The 20,541-nt window shown below is 43.6% G+C and overlaps 1 protein-coding gene across 1 annotated transcript in view; it reads right to left on the bottom strand.

Moving 5' to 3' along the window:
- Nucleotides 1-1,216: 1,216 nt before the first annotated feature.
- Nucleotides 1,217-20,541, bottom strand: part of MSLN (mesothelin) — a 46,418-nt gene continuing 27,093 nt past the window's right edge. The window contains exons 21-29 of the mRNA XM_056536172.1: nucleotides 17,758-17,848; nucleotides 16,920-17,031; nucleotides 13,402-13,583; nucleotides 12,378-12,524; nucleotides 8,867-9,000; nucleotides 8,623-8,756; nucleotides 8,439-8,533; nucleotides 3,636-3,840; nucleotides 1,217-1,415 (exon numbers count right to left, since the gene is read on the bottom strand). Coding sequence (XP_056392147.1) covers nucleotides 1,342-1,415; nucleotides 3,636-3,840; nucleotides 8,439-8,533; nucleotides 8,623-8,756; nucleotides 8,867-9,000; nucleotides 12,378-12,524; nucleotides 13,402-13,583; nucleotides 16,920-17,031; nucleotides 17,758-17,848 — 1,174 coding nt within the window. The 3' untranslated portion in view covers nucleotides 1,217-1,341. The remainder of the gene's footprint in view (nucleotides 1,416-3,635; nucleotides 3,841-8,438; nucleotides 8,534-8,622; nucleotides 8,757-8,866; nucleotides 9,001-12,377; nucleotides 12,525-13,401; nucleotides 13,584-16,919; nucleotides 17,032-17,757; nucleotides 17,849-20,541) is intronic.

Genomic DNA, 20,541 nt, shown 5'->3' with positions numbered 1-20,541 from the left:
ACCATGTATAGAATGGAGAAAATGACATAAAATAGCACACAAGCTATACAAAAGCAAGAGTAAAGCAATTTTTAAATTAAATCTACTTTTAAAGGTGCAGTACAGGGAACTATGTGTCTTATCGTGGGCGGGGGGGGGGGGGGGGGAGGTCAGGGCTGAGGGTGTTTGGTCTGATCCCCCTGGGATGCCCCGCGATCTACTGTTCGGGGCCCAGCAACTTAACAGAGCAGCCCCCACCTTTTAAAACGAGCGACCCCTGCAATTGCCACTTATCCCCTATCCTGTGCCTGTGGATAGTGGATCATTTTTTTTCCTAGACTACCCCTTTAAGAAAAACATCACATTTTAAATCTACTTAAAGTGGAATTATACATTAAAGGGGTTCTCCACCATAAGGGGATTTTAGTACGGTACCTGGCAGACAGTAATGGACATGCTTAGGAAGGATCTGCACTTGTCTTGGGGATAAATGGCTATGTTGTGAGATTACCATAATACTGTGGCTAGTTTTTGTGAACTTGTATTTCCTGTTTGACTTTTCTTTTTTTCACTACAAATCCCATAATTCCATTTTCCTCCCTCCCACACATCAGCTACCCCACCCATTGAAACATAAATGAGCTGCATCCATTCAAAAGACCCGTGGTTTTCAATCAGGGTGCCTACAGCTGTTGCATTAGTTGCAGATTGATCTCTCTCCCACCAAGCGATCCCTCCACCCATTGAAGCAGACAGGCTCCCTGTCATCAGCTGACAAGTGATGTCAGGTCTCGGCCGCATTGCAAGCTGGGAAAAATCTGAGAGAACAGTCAATTTGTATGCTGTTAAAAATAAATATTGGGGTGAAAATCACAGAAGAATTGTGAGAAAACCGTCACACACAGGTACAGACACTATATTATGAACTACACTAACTTTACAGCCCCTGTAGGATAGTCAAATAAATAAAAAATCCTGGAATACCCCTTTAAAGTCATGTTCACTTTAATGTGAAGAGGGCAGTGCAATCAAAGGGAATATACAAGATTAGACAAACATGGCTGCTTTCTTCTTCAAAGGGGTTATCCAGAAAAAGAAAACCAGAGCTAATATCTTTTAAAAACAGTACCACACATCTCCCCAGGTTGTGCGTGGTATTACAACTTGGCTCCGTTAACTAAAACTGAGCTGCAATACCACACACAACCTTAGGACAAGGGTGGTGCTGTTTTTTTTAAGAAATCAGCTCTGGTTTTCTATTCCTGGACAACCTCTTTAGCTATAACAAGGAAGAATGGAGAATTTTTGGAATCATGGCGTCCACAGAATCCACGGTCAGGAGATTGTCTTCTGCGTCAGGTTTTAGGAAAGCGCGAATAGTCCAAAAACGGCCAACAGGACCAAGAGGCCGTGGGCGAGAACAGAAGTCGATGAGCCTGTGAGGGTGAAAGAACAACACATTAGAACGTGAATTCGACTGGCTGAAGGCTGCCAGGGCATAATCAGAGTTGTACTGCAACTTAGGGATTTCACAATTCAAAGGGTTTAGAACAGTGTTTCCCAACACGGGTTCCTCTAGCTGTTGCAAAACTACAACTCCCAGCATGCCCGGACAGCCGTTGGCTGTCCGGGCATGCTGGGAGTTGTAGTTTTGCAACAGCTGGAGGCACCCGGGTTGGGAAACACTGTTCTAAACCCTTTGAATTGTGAAATCCCTAAGCGTCTATTCACACTGCGGAATTCCGCCTCAAATGAAAGCCCAGTACACTTTTATGGGATTCCGCACTCCCGTTAACGCTAGCGGAAATTCCGAAGTGTCAACAGGAGTGCGGAATCCCATAGAAGTGTATTGGGCTTTCATTTGAGGCGGAATTCCGCTGAGTGAATAGACCCTAAATACTGAGTCAAAAAAAAATGTACTACCCCTGCCCCTTTTTCGGAATTTTAGCAGACGCCATGGGCTGCCAATGTCCCTTTACCTAAACCCTGTCAATCTTTGTGGCCAAGATCTAGGTAGTCAAGCAACAATCGTCCCCAGTGGGAACCATACATTATAAAAAAGAATGGAATTTCATTTTAGTTGCTGTTTTGCCTCCACCAATTCTCGCTGTTTTGGGTGCTTTTTTTTTAATATAAAATTGGGGGATCCCTTTTAAAGAAGCACTCCAGGTTTTTGTTTTTTTGCCTATATCATGCACACTCACCATCACTAGTCATACAGCAGCACTTGTTTTATTACAGCACAGCTGCATCTTTGTGTTTCATTACTCTAATTTGGTCATGTGATCACCACCAGTCTGACTCAAAAAAAGTTACTGTGCTTAATGTGAGTAACAGGATGTCAGACCTGGTTTCTTACTTCCTTTAGAATACAGGATAACATTATCGTGTACAGATCATCTCCTTCTAGCCCCCACACCCCTCCCAGCTATACAATATATAGTAGTTATACATCTCCTCTTCAGCTCTATCTTTATACTGCTGCTAATTCTATAGGATCTGCATATAAAGTAGTTATATACATCCCCTCCAGCTCTATCTGTATACTGCTGCTGCTATCTCTGTGGGATCAGGATATATAGTAGTTATACCCTTCCAGCTCTATCTGTATACTGCTGCTATATTTAAAGGGTCAGGATATGCATTAGTCATTCACCTCCCAGAGCTCTATCTGTATACTGCTGCTGATGCTATCTCTATAGGATCAGGATATATAATAGTTATACACCTCCTTTCCCAGCTCTCTGTATACTGCTGCTATCTCTATGAGATCAGGATATACAGTAGTTATACCCCTCCCCTCCAGCTCTATCTGTATACTGCTACTATCTCTATGGGATCAGGATATATAGTAGTTAGACACCTCCCCTCCAGCTCTATCTCCATGGGATCAGGATATTCAGTAGTTATACACCTCCCCTCCAGCTCTATCTGTATATTGCTGATGCTATCTCATGAGGTCAGCATATATATATATATATAAAATATATATATATATATATATATATATATTCGTTATACACCTCCCCTCCAGCTCTATCTGTATACTCCTGCTATCTCTATGGAATCAGGATAAATAGAAGTTATACACCTCCCCTCCAGCTCTATCTGTATACTGCTGCTGCTATCTCTATGGGATCAGAATTAATAGTAGTTACAGCACATTCCCTGAGGCTGTGTTCACACACTGTGATTATAGGTCAAATTACTTTTTGCCATATGGCAATATTTTTCTAAAAAAAACGCATTTTAAGTACTAAAATGCCTCAAAACTGCATATAATGTGAACTGATACCAACCCACGAATGAGTCTAATAAGTTCACCAGGACAATCTCCGGCACTAGCAGTCTGATTAGATGACAAACTGGATTGGTAAACCATCTGTTCGTCAGATAGATGATTTATGGGAAATGTAGGCTGCTTCACAGAACCCACATCATTCTATATTTGTAAACCAAAATGGAGCCTATCCCATGCCTGCCACATCAGCAAAAAGAGGTAAGCACAAGGAATAGCTAAGTAAGCACAATAATAGCCATTTCTGCAAAATATAGGCAAATAAAATCTGGAACTCTTCTTTAATTAACATTTCATTTATATTATATTTTTCTTATATATTAGGAACAGCAGACAAAAACATTGAAGATGTTCTTACTCGTAGGTTTAATCGTAGTCTTAGTTGTCGTAGGTGTTGTTGTTGCGACGTCCCGTATTCCTCCCTGGATGCCCAGGCCCAGGGTGTCCAGATCAGACTGTTTCTGTATGGCGATCCAGTTGCTCACGACGCTGTTGCTTACCTGAGTCGTCAGATCTACCGTGTTGTTGCCAAGTAAACCCTTCACATCGCTGACTGTCAGACCCTGGAGGAACAAGTGACGGACGTGTTATGGCAGCTTCAAACTGAGTACAGTATTCTCCTGAGCTCCCTCTGTTGGCAGGGCTTTAACACTTCATTCTAGTTCTATATGTGGTGGATTTTGCACCCTCTCAGCAAAACTGAACTCTGACCACACTTTAGATATATAAAGAAATAAAAGGGGAACTCAGGCAAAAGTAAACTCATCCCCTATACACAGGATAGGGGATAAGTAGCTGATCGTGGGGGGTCCAATCGCTTGGACCCGCCGCGATCTCCAGGACTGGACCCCAGCTCTCTCAGTGAGGAGCACTGTAACTGGGTCCTGGCTTGCTGATCAAGGGGGTCCCAGCGGTCGACCCCCTTGATCAGCTACTTAAGTTAATTAGTAGCTGATTAACTATAAGTTAATTATTTGATTAGTACAGAATTTTGGGCCTGTTTAATAGCAGACCGAGTTTTCCTTCTACATCATTAAATGTAAAGTAGATTTCCAAAGACAACAATCGTGATTATACATTATTCTCCTTCGCTCCCTGTCTGCTGCCTGACTGTATACAGTGAAGGAAAAATGTATTTGATCCCCTGCTGATTTTGTACGTTTGCCCACTGACAGAAAATAAATGATCAGTCTGTAATTTTAACCTTCGGTTTATTTGAACGGTGAGCGATAGAACAACAAAAAATCCAGATAAACACATTTTAAATAAGCTATGAATTGATTTACAATTTAGGCTACTTTTTCACTGCCGTTGCACCCCGTCAAGTACGGCCGTCAAACTCTATTTTTTCCCCCCGAGTTTGATGGCCGTCATTTTGACGGGGTTCAACGGGCAACAGCAGGTCCAGATGGACCCCATTTTAGTCAATGGTGTCTATCAGGCACCGCTGTTTTTCAGCGGGAGTAGAGGGAGAAAAAGACGGCGCAAGCAGTATTTTTTCTCACGCTATTCTCCCCCCGGCAGCACCTGACGGCCGTCACACTAACGTGTGACAACGAAAGTGTGAAAATAGCCTTACTGAGTAAAATAAGTACCGTATTTATTGGTGTATAACACGCACTTTTAAAACTTAAAGGACAACTGCAGCGGTATGACACTTATCCCCTATCCACGGGATAGGGGATAAGTGTTTGATTGCGGGGTGTCCAACCGCTGGGACCCCCCGCGATCTCCCTAACGGGGCGCCGCAATTAGCGCTCATGGTGAGCGCTAAGGCGCGCAGCGTCGACCTAGAGGTCGACAGTGATGCCCCGTCTCCTCCCCGTCCCCATACAGTTCTATGGGGGAGACGGGAAGGCACGAACGCTGCCTCCCCGCCTCTCCCATAGAGATGTATGGAGGAGGCGTGCCGGCTGCAACGTCATGCTGTGGCTCGCACGCCCCCTGCACGGGACAGCCACGGCCCCGTACAGGAGATCACAGGGAGTCCCAGCGGTCGGACCGCCCGCGATCAAACAATAATCCCCTATGTTGTGGATAGGGGATAAGTGTTAATCACGCTGCAGATGTCCTTTAAATTCAAGGCAAATAAATCTTTTTGTCACTGATTTAAAGTGGCTGCAGCAGCGGTTGCTTGTTAAGGATTAGCAGCCTGGCCATGTACACTTTAAATCAGTGACCAGTGCGCGGCTCCCGCTTTGTTTTTTTTTTATTTTCCTCCCTTTCCCCCCTGCTTTTTATTGTATTTTTTTTTTATCTTTCTTACCTAGCCGCGCTCGGCAGGCCAGGTCCGGTGTCGAGTCTTTCGGGCTGCAGTCAGTGAAGCAGAATGAGTGACGTCCTCTGCTAGCTCCACTGCACAGAATCAGGGACGTCACTCATTCAATGCTGCTGCCGCTGTGTCTATTCTAAGGTGGCTGCGGTGCTGAAGTTAAATAAGCAATTGGCGCTGCGGCCACACTGACCAGCGGTGGCTGCAGCGAATGATGAGTGACATCCCTGATGCTGTGCAGCTGGCAGAGGACGTCACTCATCCTGCTTCACTGACCGCAGCCCGCAAGACCCGACACCGGACCTGGCCTGTGGGGAAAAATATATATATATCAAAAACAGAGGGGGAAAGGGCATGATGAGCAGGGGGCATGATGAGCAGGGGGGCAAAATGAGACAGTGGGGGAATGATGAGACAGTGGGGGAATGATGAGACAGTGGGGAAATGATGAGACAGTGGGGGAATGATGAGACAGTGTGTGGAGGGGGGGGGGATAGGTGTAAATGTGGCACAGGGGCTGATAAAAGGGGAGGAATGATGTGGCACTGGAAGGGGGGACCAAACTGAAGTTCAGGCAAAATCAAAATTAGAGGGATGATATGGCATTTAGTCTGTCATTTATTTTATATGTATTTTTTTACTTAAATTTCCCTATTAAATGGGGGTGCGTGTTATACGCCAGTGCGTGTTATACGCCAATAAATACGGAATTTGATTCCCTGTTGATCAGCAAGATTTCTGGTAATATCAGGTAATGAGCTGAAATTAGGAGCACTCTCTACGGGAGTGCTCCTAATCTAAGTTTGTTACCTGTATATAGACATCTGTCCACAGAAACCATGAATCAGATTCCAAACTCTCCACCAAGGTCAAGACCAAAGAGCCATCCAAGTATGTCAGGGAGAAGATTGTAGACCTACACACAGCTGGAATGGGCTACAAGACCATCGCAAAGCAGCTCGGTGAGAAGATATAACATTTGGTGCCATTATTCACAAATGGAAGAAACCCAAAATATCTGTCAATCTCCTTTGGTCCGAAGCTCCATGTAAGATCTCACCTCATGGAGTATTTTATTGATCATGAGAACGATGAGGAATCAGCCCAGAACTACACTGGAGGATCTTGCCAATAAAGTTTGCCAATAAATCTCTGAATCAAAAAAAAATGAGATGTTCATTGGTAAACCTCAGACTAATCTAGTTGTTGTGACACTTTCTAATCAGCACTGTATCTAATCCTGTGTTTTGTGATACTGTATGAACTTTCTTGAGCAGAGGGGCCCTGGGGGGTGTTGCAGTCCGTCACAACATGAGATCTTACATGGAGCCCCCAACAGAAGTAGATTGACAGTTGTTTTCTGTTTCTTCCATTTCTAATAAAATGGCACCAGCTGTTGTAAACTTCTCACTGCACTTCTTGGCGATGGTCTTGTAGATGGTCTTGTAGCCCATTCCAGCCTTGTTTAGGTCTACAATTTTGTCCCTGACATCCTTGGATGGCTCTTTGGTCATGAAGACTTTGGAATCTGATTGATTGATTCTATGGACAGGTGTCTTTTATACAGGTAACAGTCTGAGATTAGGAGTGGTCCCTTTAAGAGAGTGCTCCTGATCTCAGCTCGTTACCTGTATAAGACACCTGGGAGACAGACATCTTGCTGATTGATGGGGGATTAAACTACAAATTAATTTATAAATTATATGAAATGCCTTTTTCTGGATTTTTGTTGTTACTCTGTCTCTCATTAAACTTATAGGCTGATCATTTCTTTATTAGTGGGCAAACGTACAAAATCAGCAGGGGATCAAATATATATATATATATATATATATATATATATATTTTATCGCTGCAGATATGGCACTATCTTTCTATACCAGGAGCCCCTGGTTTTTACTTAACGGGGTACTCCACCCCCTAGACATATTATCCCCTATTCAAAGGATATAGGATAAGATGTCTGATCGCTGGGGGTTCCACCACTGGGACCCTACGCGATCTCCATGCCATCACCCCCACGTCCTAGTTGTGCTAGGCTATGGACGACCGTGGTCATCACACCCCCCTATTAATGTCTAAGAAGGGGGCATGATGACTGTGGTCGCTTGTAATTCGGCATGCGGATTACTGGCTTTCGGGACCAGAGATCATAGGCCCCAATAATCTTTTGAATAGGGGATAAGATGTCTAGGGGCGGAGTACTCTTTAATATTGGGGGAAATTCCTATTTGTATGAGTGGTCCTTTTACAATGAGCTGAACACAAAGTGACCCTGTTGGGAACACCAGTGATCAGCTGTAACCTCTCCCAACTGTGAACTCCCCTCCGTGACGGGTAACCACAGGCCTCATGCCCCCTCCATTCATGTCTACTGGAGGAGGCGTAATGGCTATGTATTAGCCTTCATGCCCCCTCCCATAGACATGAATGGAGGGGGCGGGGCGTGACATCACGAACACAGAAGCTCAAAGCTTCCGTGTTCAGAACGTTGAGGTGCCGGCCTTGAGATCGCAGGGTTCCCAGTGTCCAGACCCCCTTGCGATCAGACATCTTATCCCCTATCCTTTGGATAGGGAATAAGATACCTAGGGCGGAGTACCCCTTTTAAACTGCCATTATCTCCCCAATATAGGGGTGTGGTGGTGGGTACATGTCCCATTTTAATGGTTGCTACTGGATCCCCACGCTTCTGCATATGCCTTTGTTTATAGATGGTATAGACCACTTTATATGGACATAGTAGTTGCAATGCCTTTTGTGTCCAGTGAATTCAATGTAAGTTTTTAGCTAACAAAGTTTACAGCAATTCTCCAGTGCCAACAGCGCCAACACCTGGCAAGATGAGGAAGGGTACAAAACCTATAGAGCATCAGATTTCATACTCACCAACACAGCGGATGGATTTAATTTCACAAAGGTTCCTACGTCCATGCTGGGACTCATTGCAGCCAGGGACTTGAGGTCTGCGGCCGGTGCTCCACCTGTAGTTGGCGCCATTTTTATCAGGTATTATAGTAATTGTATAAAGTCCATCGTGAAATTGTATTGTGTGCACTGATGAGTTACTCACCCAGATATGGCTTTATGAGGTTGTAGTAGATAGACACCTGGCTATTCTGTGCCTGGTAGGCCGCCTTTGCCGTAGTGTACAGGGCATCTTTTACAGATTGGTTACATGCGGAAACGTCCAGGGCTTTGGCATCACTGCAGAAGACATTGACGGTAGAGTATATTAGTTAGGGATGCATTGAATAGAAATATCTATATCTGAAGCCTGCAGCCTCTTTGCAGGTTGATGTTTGAGGAGCACTCACCTTATAGCAGTGGTGGTGATGAGGCTCAGTTGAGCGCTGCTCAGGAGGCAGATATATTGACTCCCGATCACATTTAGAGCAGCTGCATTTATCGGATTCCCCAAACTAATGTATTTTGCAATTATACTAGTGGCCTGAAATGGTAGAAGAGAGAAGAGGGCAAATTGGTTAAGGGGTCAGAGCTCCAAAACATGCCTATTTTTTTTTAGAACAATAGCGTTAAAGGGGTTCTCTGCTGCCCCAGCGTTCTAAACATTTTGTTCTGAACGCATTGAGCAGGCGGCAGGGGTTGTGATGTCACTGCCACGCTCCTCGTGATGTCACGCCACGCCCCCTCAATGCAAGTATATGGGAGGGGGCATGGTGTGACACCATGAGGGCGTGGCCATGACGTCACGACCCCCACCGTCCGTACCTAGTGTTCCGAATGAACGCCGGGTGCTGCACAGAGATCGTGGAGATCCAAGCAGCGGGACCCTCGCGAGCAGACATCTCATCCCCTATTCTTTGTATAGGTGATAAGATGTCTAGGAGTGGAGTATCCCTTTAAATTGTATGCACCTGCAGCTGGCACTAGGGTGAGCTGACTACATACTGTTTTATTACTGAGTCAAAAGTATAAGTTGTATGCCGTAAGCTCCCTTTAGTGGAAGCCACAGGCACACAAAACTGAAAACAAAAACTTCCTGAAAAAGAAATTCTGCCATTTTGTAGTGATTTTTTATTTTATTTTTTTTATGGCAAGATTTACTCAGTGTCATTCCAGGGTTCCTGAATTCATATAAATGTGGGTGTTTTTTTGTTTTATAAAAAAAACAATTTATAAAAAAAATTATAATTATTATAATAATAATTTACATATTCTTAGCCCTTTCACAATTTTTTTTAATGTTTACACTTACAAAGCTATGGAGGGCCCTTTGCGGGGAAAACATTTTTTTGTTAAAGTGTACCTGATGTCAATAAAAACTTTTTATATAATGTAGATAATACTATTATATCTATATTTGTAATATACATTAGTTAAAAATTGTGTATATTTTTGGCTGAAAAAAATGCTGTCCCTGCAGCTATTGTCTGTGTGACTCTATGAGTCCAAATACAGGAAGTGAGGGCGGGACAAGCAGGGATCTGTGCAGACTCCTGGCTTGTCAATCATCCTGCTGTGGGAGCCTAGAGAGTGTCATAGAGCTTCCATGCACACTGTCCTGCTTTTCCTTAGTCCACAGAGCCCTGCTTGTCCACCCACACTTCCTGTATTTGGACTCCTCACAGAGACAACAGCTATAGGGACAAAAATATACACATTTTTTTTAACCAATGTATATTACAAATATACATATAACGGTATTATCTACATTGTATAAAAAGTTTTTGTTGATGAAAGGTACACTTTAATGACACCATTTTGATGTACACACTTTTTGATCACAGCAGCTTTTTCTTTTTATTCCAAACCACTGTTCCTCCAGTTGTGGAAAAACCATAACTTTAATAATTTTTTGTAATTTATTTATTTATGAAATTGTTAAAGAGGGGGCTTTTTAATTAATATTGATGTTTATTATTATATTTTTAAAAGAAAACTGTTTCACTGTTTGTTTTTTACTAAACTTTTAGTCACCCCAGGGGACTTGAATATGTGATTGTTTCATTGCTTTTACAGTACACTGCAATACTAATGTATTGCAGTGTACTGTCATTATACTGATATCCTATTACACCTTGTGTTCTGATGGGCAGTTTATTATAGGAGTACAAACATGCCAGCCCTGTAGGCCTTCACTGCCGTGACAACCCAATGGCACCATACGATCACACTACAGGGGTGGCAGTTCGGTGACAGAAGGGGGCTCCCTCTGTCAAAACACCAAGATTCTGTGAGCTATATTGACCACAACAAGTAGATCAGTGGTCTCCAAACTGAGGACATCCAGATATACTATACTTTCCTTTATTATCTTAACATAATTAACGATAAGGCTAGGTTCAGACTACGGAATCTCCAGGCAGAAAATTTCCGCCCGGAGATTCCGAGTGCGGCCAGTGCCGGCTGAATCAGTATAGACCAATAGACTGCAATGTGTTCTGCGCGGATTTCCGCCTGAAGAAAGAGCAACACCTTCTTCAGGCGGAAATTTCTAAGCGGATTTTCAAAGCGGATTTTCCGCTTCACAAATTCCGAAGTGTGAATTTGTGAACAGAAAATCATTCACTACACTAGACATTTTAGAAAGCGGAATTTCCGCCTCCAATTTCAAAGCAAAATTGCAGGCGGAAATTCCGTAGTCTGAACCTAGCCTTATTGTATTTGTTTAAGATATTGTGCATTTTATATATTTGCATTATTTACCTTACCTTGGACTCATTATTATACATTGCTTTGCGACTTTGTCGAGTACATGTGAGATATCTGTTATGTGTCACTTTGTTTAGTTTGTTTGTTTTATGTTTATTTGTATTAACTTTAAAACTCTTAATAAAAATTTTTTTGAACAGGTGAATTCTTGGAAAAAGTTTTGGAGGAAATTTTTTTTGTCAGTCAGGGTGGCAATTGTGGGCGAAGTGGTGGAATTTGGGATTTGAATTTATTATGTCTGAAACTCTTTTTGGTGGCTAAGGTGTTAATAATGAGGACCTGGTTTACTGAGAAACTGCCAGTGCTGGATCACTGGAAACACCTTGTAAATAAAATATGGGGGTATGAAGAAATTTTGGCCAAATCCTCCAAAAAAAAGCAGGTAAGAAGTTTCAATCAACTTGGAGATGTTGGTGATCTGTCTGGTGTCAATACCGACAAAGGCCTGGGAGGATCGGGTGAGGTGGTGGTGTTAAAATTAAAGGAGTAGTGCAGTGAAAAATAAGTTATCCCCTATCTACGGGGGATAAGTTATAGATCTCGGGGGGTCTGACCCGTTGGACCCCCCATGATCTCCTGAATGGGGCCCCAGCAATCTGTTGGAGGCGTCTGTTCCGACCCCCGCAGGAAGCTGCGGCCAACATGCCCCCTCCATGGATCTCTGGGAAACATGGAAGGGGCGTGTCAGCATGCCCCCTTCCAGCATACTGCTAGGGCCCCATTCAGGAGATGTCAGGGTGTCCCAGCGGTTGGACCCCCCGTGATCTATAACTTATCCCCTATCCTTTGAATAGTGGATAAATTATCTTTCACTACAGTACTCCTTTAAAGTATGTTTCTGTGATGCCTATATTGAGGTGCTGTGTTGGTTGGGATTTGGACTGGAATATTTTATGCATTTTTTGCAAATCCATGTAAATTGGGTCCTTTTTTTATTTTTATTTTTTTATAATAATAAAAAAAAAACTCTTGATAAAAGCTTTAAAACTACTGAACCAGAGAACCATCAGATGTTGCAAAACTATAACTTAAAATTTCCCCAGAGCACATTCTCTATACATGTACTGTGGATGTCGCGAATGGGTTCATCAATGTTGTAGTTTTGCAACAGCTGGTTGGGGAACAATGGTATACGGTGAGTTTTTCATTTACCAGACTAGTAGACAGCTCGGCGGCAAGCAAACTGCTGAAGGTGTCCACTGAACCTATGCTCCACTTGTTCACGTCAGCGTCTCCACATACTTTAGTGATCGCACCGAGGCTGGATAGGATGGTATCTGGGTAACCTGAAGGATAGAGCTGGGGAAAAAGACACAACCCATAGTCAGTACATGAAGTAAATGTTTGGCACAGAAGAATAGCGCAGGTGGCACTATAGCTCAAACTATAAAACTACAACCTTTTGTCTATACCCGATATACCTATCTTACTAATGTAGAATATAACGTAGGGGGGGGGGGGAGATGCCCCTAGACATGTTATTCCCTATCAAAAGGATAGCAGATGACATGTCAGATCGCTGGGGGTCCGGCCACTGGGACCCCTGTGATGTCTGGGCCGGCCCTGTGGCGTGACGTCACGCCACGCCCCTCCATTCATGTCTATGGGAGGGGGTGTGACGGCTAGCACACAAGACATGAATGGAGGGGGCGTGGTGGCTTTGATCGCCAATCATCCACCACAGAGTGGAGTTCACTCCATGCACCGGATGACTGGGGTGCCGCAGCAGAGAAAAGAATTTGTATTTGCACACACCTCCTTTAAGGGGGGTACTCCGCCGCTAGATGTGTTACCCTCACGATCAGACATGTTATCACCTATCCTTTGGATAGGGAATAACATGTCTAGTGGCGGTGTACCCCTTTAAAAGGGGTGAGTTCCAATACGAGTTCTTTTCTGTATCCATATTAAGTAAATGTTCTTTCCTTGCTAATAAGGAGGATTAGCCTACAGAGGGCGACTATGAACAGAAATGAAATCCCCTCCCACAGTAATATGAAATCTTGGGCTACTCCATCTTGACAAAAAACGGGAAGGAAAAAAAGGATAAGTAAATGGTAAGTAACAAAGTAATAGTGAAAAAGGCCACTCCAGAAATAGAGGAATGGAAAGTGAGCAAAGGGGGAAGTACTAATCTCAAAGGATCGGCAAAATTGGTGAGAATGGGGTAACTTACCGCATCGAGCTTATTCTTCAGGACGATGAGTTGCTCGTTGGTGAAGATCTTACTGCTCAGTACTGACAGGTAATTCACCAGTATATCGTTGTCTAGGCAGGCATCTAATTGTTGTGCGGTATAAGTCACTGGGAGCAGGTTGTCATTCACATTGTCAGCTGTGATGTTACCAGTAGTACAACCTAAAATGGAAGAATTCTAGTTTTAAGGATAATTTCACACTAAGGAATGTCTGAGCCAAGAGACTCTTGTTTGAAATTCCGCTGCAGCAGCCTTCCATGATTTTCAATGGGATTCTGCTGCATCGAGCATTTCTGCAACAGAATTTCAGATTTAAAATCTTGAACATTCTTTTGGCAGAATCTGCTCAGATCTGCATTGCTGATCAAACTGGGACCCCCACAGATGTTGCAAAACTTCAGCATGCCCAGACAGCCGTTTTACTTTCCCTCTTCATATTTTATTATGTCTTTTATTATTATTTTTACCTTCTTCTTTGGCTTTTTTTTTGCTTTACACATCTCTTTTCTCTTAGGCTTTCCATTGTAATTTCTTTCAGCCGTTCTCTTCCCATTTTCCTGAGACTAACCATCTCCTTTTAACACTTTTCCTTGCCCTTTTCTTGAGGCTGAGGCTATGTTCACACATCCGGAATTCCAGAATTTCCTAATTGGAATTTTGCTGGAGATTCCGCTGCAGCAGAGTTCTGCTGTGCTGTGCACACGGCGGAGATTCCGTGACAGATGTTTCCGGCACAGAAATTCTGTTTTCCATGTCCGCAGAAATAATGAACATGTTCATTCTTTCTGCAGACTCTGCATGGAATGCTTTCTATGAGACCACAGTTTGCGGACATTCCATAGTGTAAACATAGCCTTAGGCATTCCATTCTAATTTCTTTCAGCCGTCCTCTTCCCATTTCCGTAAGACTTAGGCTATGTTCACACCACGGCATGTCTGCACGAAAAATCTCTATAGGGGCATTCCACTAATTGCTAGAAGCGCACGGGAATGCCCCGTCTCATAGACGTGCGGAGTCCGCAGAAAGAATGGACATGTTAATTCTCTCTGGGACACAGAATTCGGAATTTCCGCGCCGATGTGTGAACATGGCCTTACCATCTCCTTTTACACTTTTCCTTGCTCTTTTCTTGAGCTAGGTTGTATTCAATGGGATTCTGCAGCGCTGGGCACACGGTAGAATTTCCGATTTCCGTGTCTGCAGAAAGAATGAACCTGTCCAGTCTTTCTGCGGACTCTGCACCGAATGCATTGCTGTCTATGAGACGATGCATTCCTGTGCGGTCTTAGTGCCGGCGCCCGCAATTTGCTGAATTTGCTGAATGCTGAATAGTGTGTGATATATTGGGACTAACACAGAATCACATGTGACTCCTTTTTTTCCTTTAGACTTTCTCCTTCTTTTATCCATTCCTTTAGACATTCCTTTCCCATTTCCTTCACCTTTTCTTAACATTTTCCTTCTCTAAAAGGAAAACTGTCATCCTGTTCACCCACACTAAACCCAATACACTGGCTTATAGTGTGGGTGAACAGGAGTCCAGCGAGACCTACTGGACATATTTAAGTAAGTGACCCCTCGTTGAACTCCTATTCACCCACACTATAAGCCAGTGTATTGGGTTTAGTGTGGGTGAACAGGCTGACAGTTTTCCTTTAAAGGAGGACGGTCACCCGCTCACCCGCATTATAACCTGATACACCGGGTTATAGTGCGGTTGAACAGGAGACCCTTGCGGGGTCTTTGACTGCTATACCTCCCTGCAGTCCGGAACCCCGATCCTCCGAAGGTCCCCCTCTTTCAGCGCTAACTTGCACTCTGGAGGCGGGCCCGCCGGCTGGATTTAAATATTTATAAGCGCTTATGAATATTTAAATCCAGTCGGCGGGCTCGCCTCCAGAGTGCAAGTTAGCACTGAAAGAGGGGGATCTTCGGAGGATTGGAGTTCCGGACTGCAGGGAGGTATAGCAGTTCGAGACCCCGCATCTGTGGTGGCCCAGTACAGGAGTTGCTCCCCTGTACCCTTGCTGCCCTGTCCAGCAATCTCCATTATATGACCCCTGGGCCCCCCTTTATCTGTCTCCTATGTATATTCCCTTAAGTGCCTATGTTATTCAATGTAATTTACATATAATGTTATATACCTTTAAGTAATGTTGCTATGTGTTGTAACCAAGGAAGGTACCAGTGACATGTGACCTACAGGGTGACCTATGGGACCCCTCCCGAGTCTCCCCCTCCCTGGGTGGAGCTTCCTCTTGCTCTTTAGTGCTGAGTTGCGGTGAGGTCAAGTCTGTAGAGAGTGTCTGGTGTCCTAAGGAGGGCTAAAGTCTACCACGCAGCCACGGATCCACAAGTCCATTACCCCCCCCCCCCCCCCCAGGTCCAAGGGAAAGCCTGGTAAGCTACAAATGGGGTAAAATCTGTCATAGTCAGTCTCAGTCAAGTCAGTCCAAGTCAAGTCTGTCTCAAGTCAGAGTGGCCCTGCATCAAATTGTCCAAGTCCACTATAAGTCCCAGCAAGCCCTGTGATCTCTGAAGTCACTGGTCACCTTCTTGGGCCTAGCCAAGCTGTATAGACTGTTACACCTGTCTGACTCAGTAAAGTTGCCGTTGTTCCGTAACTTGGCGTCGGAGTCATTATTTGCCCCCGTACCTAACCCAGGATCCAGCGGTATACCTTCGGGTGGTGTAGAGGTAAAACCCGCCCTGGCGTCACGAACACAAAGGGTTAATGCCATCTTCCCCTAGGATAATTCCATCTGCCCTCATACCACCCTGACCACACATTGGTCTCCTGTTCACCAGCACTATAACCCGGTGTATCGGGTTATAATGCGGGTGAACGGGTGACTGTTTTCCTTTAACCCTTCCCTTCACGTTATTTTATTCATCCTCTTTCTTTTAGATATTACTTTCGCATTTCTTTTAGCCGCTTTTCCTAACCTTTCCCCTCTTATTCCTTTAGCCATCCCTTTACCTTTTCCTTTCCTCTTTCCTGGACTTTTTTTCTCTTTTAATTCAAAGGGGTTCTCCGGAGAAATAAAAATGTTCTTAAGACAACCGGTAACCAGAATTGTAAATCATTTACTATATTAAAATCTTAAACCTTCCAGTACTTATCAGCTGCTGTATGCTCCAGAGGAAGTTATGTAGTTCTTACCAGTCTGACCACAGTCGTCTCTGCTGCCCCTCTCTCCATGTCAGGAACTGTCCAGAGCAGGAGAGGTTTGCTATGGTGATTTGCTCCTGCTCTGGACAGTTCCTGCCATGGACAGAGGTGTCAGCAGAGAGCACTGTGGTCAGACTGGAAAGAACTACACAAATTCCTCTGGAATATACAGCAGCTGATAAGTACTGGAAGGGTTAACATTTTTATATAGAAGTAATTTACAAATCTGTATAACTTCCTGGCACCAGTTGACTTGAAGAACCTCTTTAATAGAGAAGGAAAGGCCAGAACTGCTCTACTTTCCTCACTTTGTAGCTCACTCACCTGTAGCTCGCCGAGATCTAGAAGGAGTACGATTTGAGACAATGGTGACAAACTGGCTTCTGGTCAAGTTGGAGGTTTGTATGGCCGATTTCATCCAGGAGTTAAATGACACCTAGTAAAATGGATTTTGTAAACAAATAAAAATACTAGTAACATAACCGAGAATGAACCCCCTAATCCTCCTAAAGAAAGCCGAGTCACAGCCCCTATGGGAGCCATCACGGTGCCTTTTAGTCCAAGGTGTGTAGACCAATCAATAAGCAAGAAAATGGGAAAATCCATTAAAGGGGTTATCCAGGAAAAAACTTTTTTTTTAAATATCAACTGGCTCCAGAAAGTTAAACAGATTTGTAAATTACTTCTATTAAAAAATCTTAATCCTTTCAGTACTTATGAGCTTCTGAAGTTGAGTTGTTCTTTTCTGTCTAAGTGCTCTCTGATGACATGTGTCTCGGGAACCGCCCAGTTTAGAAGCAAATCCCCATAGCAAACCGCTTCTAAACCGGGCGGTTCCCGAGACACGTGTCATCAGAGAGCACTTAGACAGAAAAGAACAACTCAACATCAGAAGCTCATAAGTACTGAAAGGATTAAGATTTTTTAATAGAAGTAATTTACAAATTTGTTTAACTTTCTGGAGCCAGTTGATATATATATATATATATATATATATATATATATATATATATATATATATAAAAGTTTTTTTTTTTACTGGATAACCCCTTTAAGATGGGATGCTAAAATATCAGGAAATCCAGTTTGTCCAGAAATTCCCATCTGATTGCATTGTACATGATATATTTCTATATAATGGTCCCTATAGCTGAATACTTACTGTGGATATATTGTTCAGAATGTCTGAGGTTAAAAATCCACTGAATACTCCAAGAGAGTTTAATGTGTCTGTTGTCCATGTGGAGGAGGCCCTGGAAGTGAACACAAGAGCTGACAATTGAGCTTTGGATACAGAATTAGAACTAAACGCCTGTAATCTATATAGGCCCTAAATCCTGTATCGATAAATTTCTTTTCATATCTTTATAGCAGCCGGAGCTTATATTTTCAGATAAGCAGCTCCAAATCCTTTACATAGACATTGGGGGAGATTTATGATAACCTGTGTAGAGGAAGAGTGGTGCAGTTGTCCATAGCAACCAATCAGATCGCTTCTTTCGTTTTTCATAGGCTTTGTTAACAATGAAAGAAGCGATCTGATTGGCTGCAATGAGCAACTGCGCCGCTCTCCTTCTACAGTAAACTAGTGATGGCTGCTGGAAGACAGGATTTTATCATGGTACTTTATATCTATGGAAGGGATTTTGGAGTTTTTATGAGTAAAACATGTATATATATATACCATATTTTTCGCCGTATAAGACGCACTTTTTCTTCCCCAAAACTGGGGGGAAAAAGTCGGTGCGTCTTATACGGCGAATACACCCCTATCGCGGCGGTCCCTGCGGCCATCAACGGCCGGGACCCGTGGCTAATACAGGACATCACCGATCGCGGTGATGCCCTGTATTAACCCTTTAGACGAGCCGATCAAAGCTGACCGCCGCGTCTGAAGGGAAAGTGACACTAACCCGGCTGTTGTTTCGGGCTGTTCGGGACCGCCGCGATTTCACCGCGGCGGTCCCGAGCAGCCCGACTGAATAGCCAGGTTAGTGCTTACAGGACACCGGGAAGGACCTTACCTGCCTCCTCGGTGTCTTCTCCCCTGTATGCCGGCGCTCTCCTTCCTCGTCATAACGTAGTCGCGTACGTGCGTCGGCGTGCGTAACGACGTGATGGCGGCGACGGAGAGCGAGGATACCCAGCCGGCAGCAGAGACGTTCCAGAGCGACGGGGACACGGCGACAGCGATGGAGCGACATCCAGGGCAGCGGTGACCTCCTATGCAGTGGTCTTCAATCTGCGGACCTCCAGATGTTGCAAAACTACAACTCCGGGCATGCTGGGAGTTGTAGTTTTGCAACATCTGGAGGTCCGCAGGTTGAAGACCACTATTGGGTTCAAAATCTTTATTTTTTAGATTTTGCCCTTAAAAATTGGGTGCGTCTTATACGCCGGTGCGTCCTATAGGACGAAAAATACGGTATATATATATATATATATATATATATATATATATATATATATATAGTAGAATTAGAAACACAGTCGGCACTGCACTTATTCCTAATATGCACTACCTCTCGTGTGAACACGACTCTAACAATGCACCAACCATCTCTGTATATGCATTAGGCCATACGGTGCTCAGTGATGGGACACAGAAGGCTATAAGTCCCAAGATAAGCAGACGTAGAAAGGAACTCACGGCACTCGATGTAGATGCAATTTCAGACTTTTATTCCGGAAGGAGGCATACACAGGTGTTGGAGGGGGGAAAGTGACGGGACAACATCTGTTGTGCTGCTTATGCGAAATGTCTCTTACAAAAATGTATACGTTTAAAAGTGTCATCTTCTGACCCCTATAACTTTTTTATTCCACGCATAGGGTGGTATGAGGGCTAATTTTTTGCGCCGTGATCTGAAGTTTTTAGCGGTACCATTTTCGTATTGATTGGACTTTTTGATCACTTTTTATAAAATTTTTCAGGATATAAAAAGTGACCAAAAATACGCTATTTTGGACTTTGGAATTTTTTTGCGCGTACGCCATTGACTGTGCGGTTTAATTAATGATATATTTTTATAATTTGGACATTTCCGTACGCTGAAATACCACATATGTTTATTTTTTTTATTTACACTGTTTTTTTTTTTAAATGGGAAAAGGGGGGTGATTCAAACTTTTATTAGGAAAGAGGTTAAATGATCTTTATTCACTTTTTTTTTGCAGTGTTATAGCTCCCATAGGGACCTATAACACTGCACACACTGATATTTTACATTGATCACTGGTTTCTCACAGGAAACCATTGATCAATGATTCTGCCGCTTGACTGCTCATGCCTGGATCTCAAGCACCGAGCAGTCATTCGGCGATCGGACAGCGAGGAGGCAGGTAGGGACCCTCCTGCTGTCCTACAGCTGTTTGGGATTACACGATTTTGCCGCGGCGATCCCGAACAGCCCCCTGAGATAACCGGCAATGTTTTACTTTCACTTTAGACGCGGCATGCAACTTTAAACGCCGCTTCTAAAGGGTTAATAGAGCAAGGCACCGCGATCAATGCCTCGCGCTATTAGCTACGAGTCCCAGCCTGGCCCGGCCCGCTATGGTTGTGGCACCGCGTTATAGAACAGGAGCGGACTCAGGGTGTACAGGTACGCCCCCAGTCCTTAAGGAGTTAAAAATGTCCTCTATAACTTTTTTATTTTTCGGCCTACAGGGATGTATGAGAGCTCATTTTTTGTGCCGTGAGCTGAAGTTTTTATCGGTAACATTTTTGTTTTGATGTGACTTTTTGATCGCTTTTTATTCATTTTTTATGGCACAAAAAGTGACCAAAAATATGCTATTTTGGACTTTGGAATTTTTTTTACGTGTACACCATTGATAGCACGGTTTAATTAATGATATATTTTTATAGTTCAGATATTTACGCACGCGGTGATACCACATATGTTTATATTTATTTTTATTTACATTTTTTTTTTTAATGGGA

This window comes from Hyla sarda, chromosome 8 (assembly GCF_029499605.1).
Source record: "Hyla sarda isolate aHylSar1 chromosome 8, aHylSar1.hap1, whole genome shotgun sequence".
NCBI classification, from domain to species: domain Eukaryota; kingdom Metazoa; phylum Chordata; class Amphibia; order Anura; family Hylidae; genus Hyla; species Hyla sarda.
Note: the sequence above shows the minus strand (reverse complement) of the source record. Positions and strands in the feature narration are given on the sequence as shown.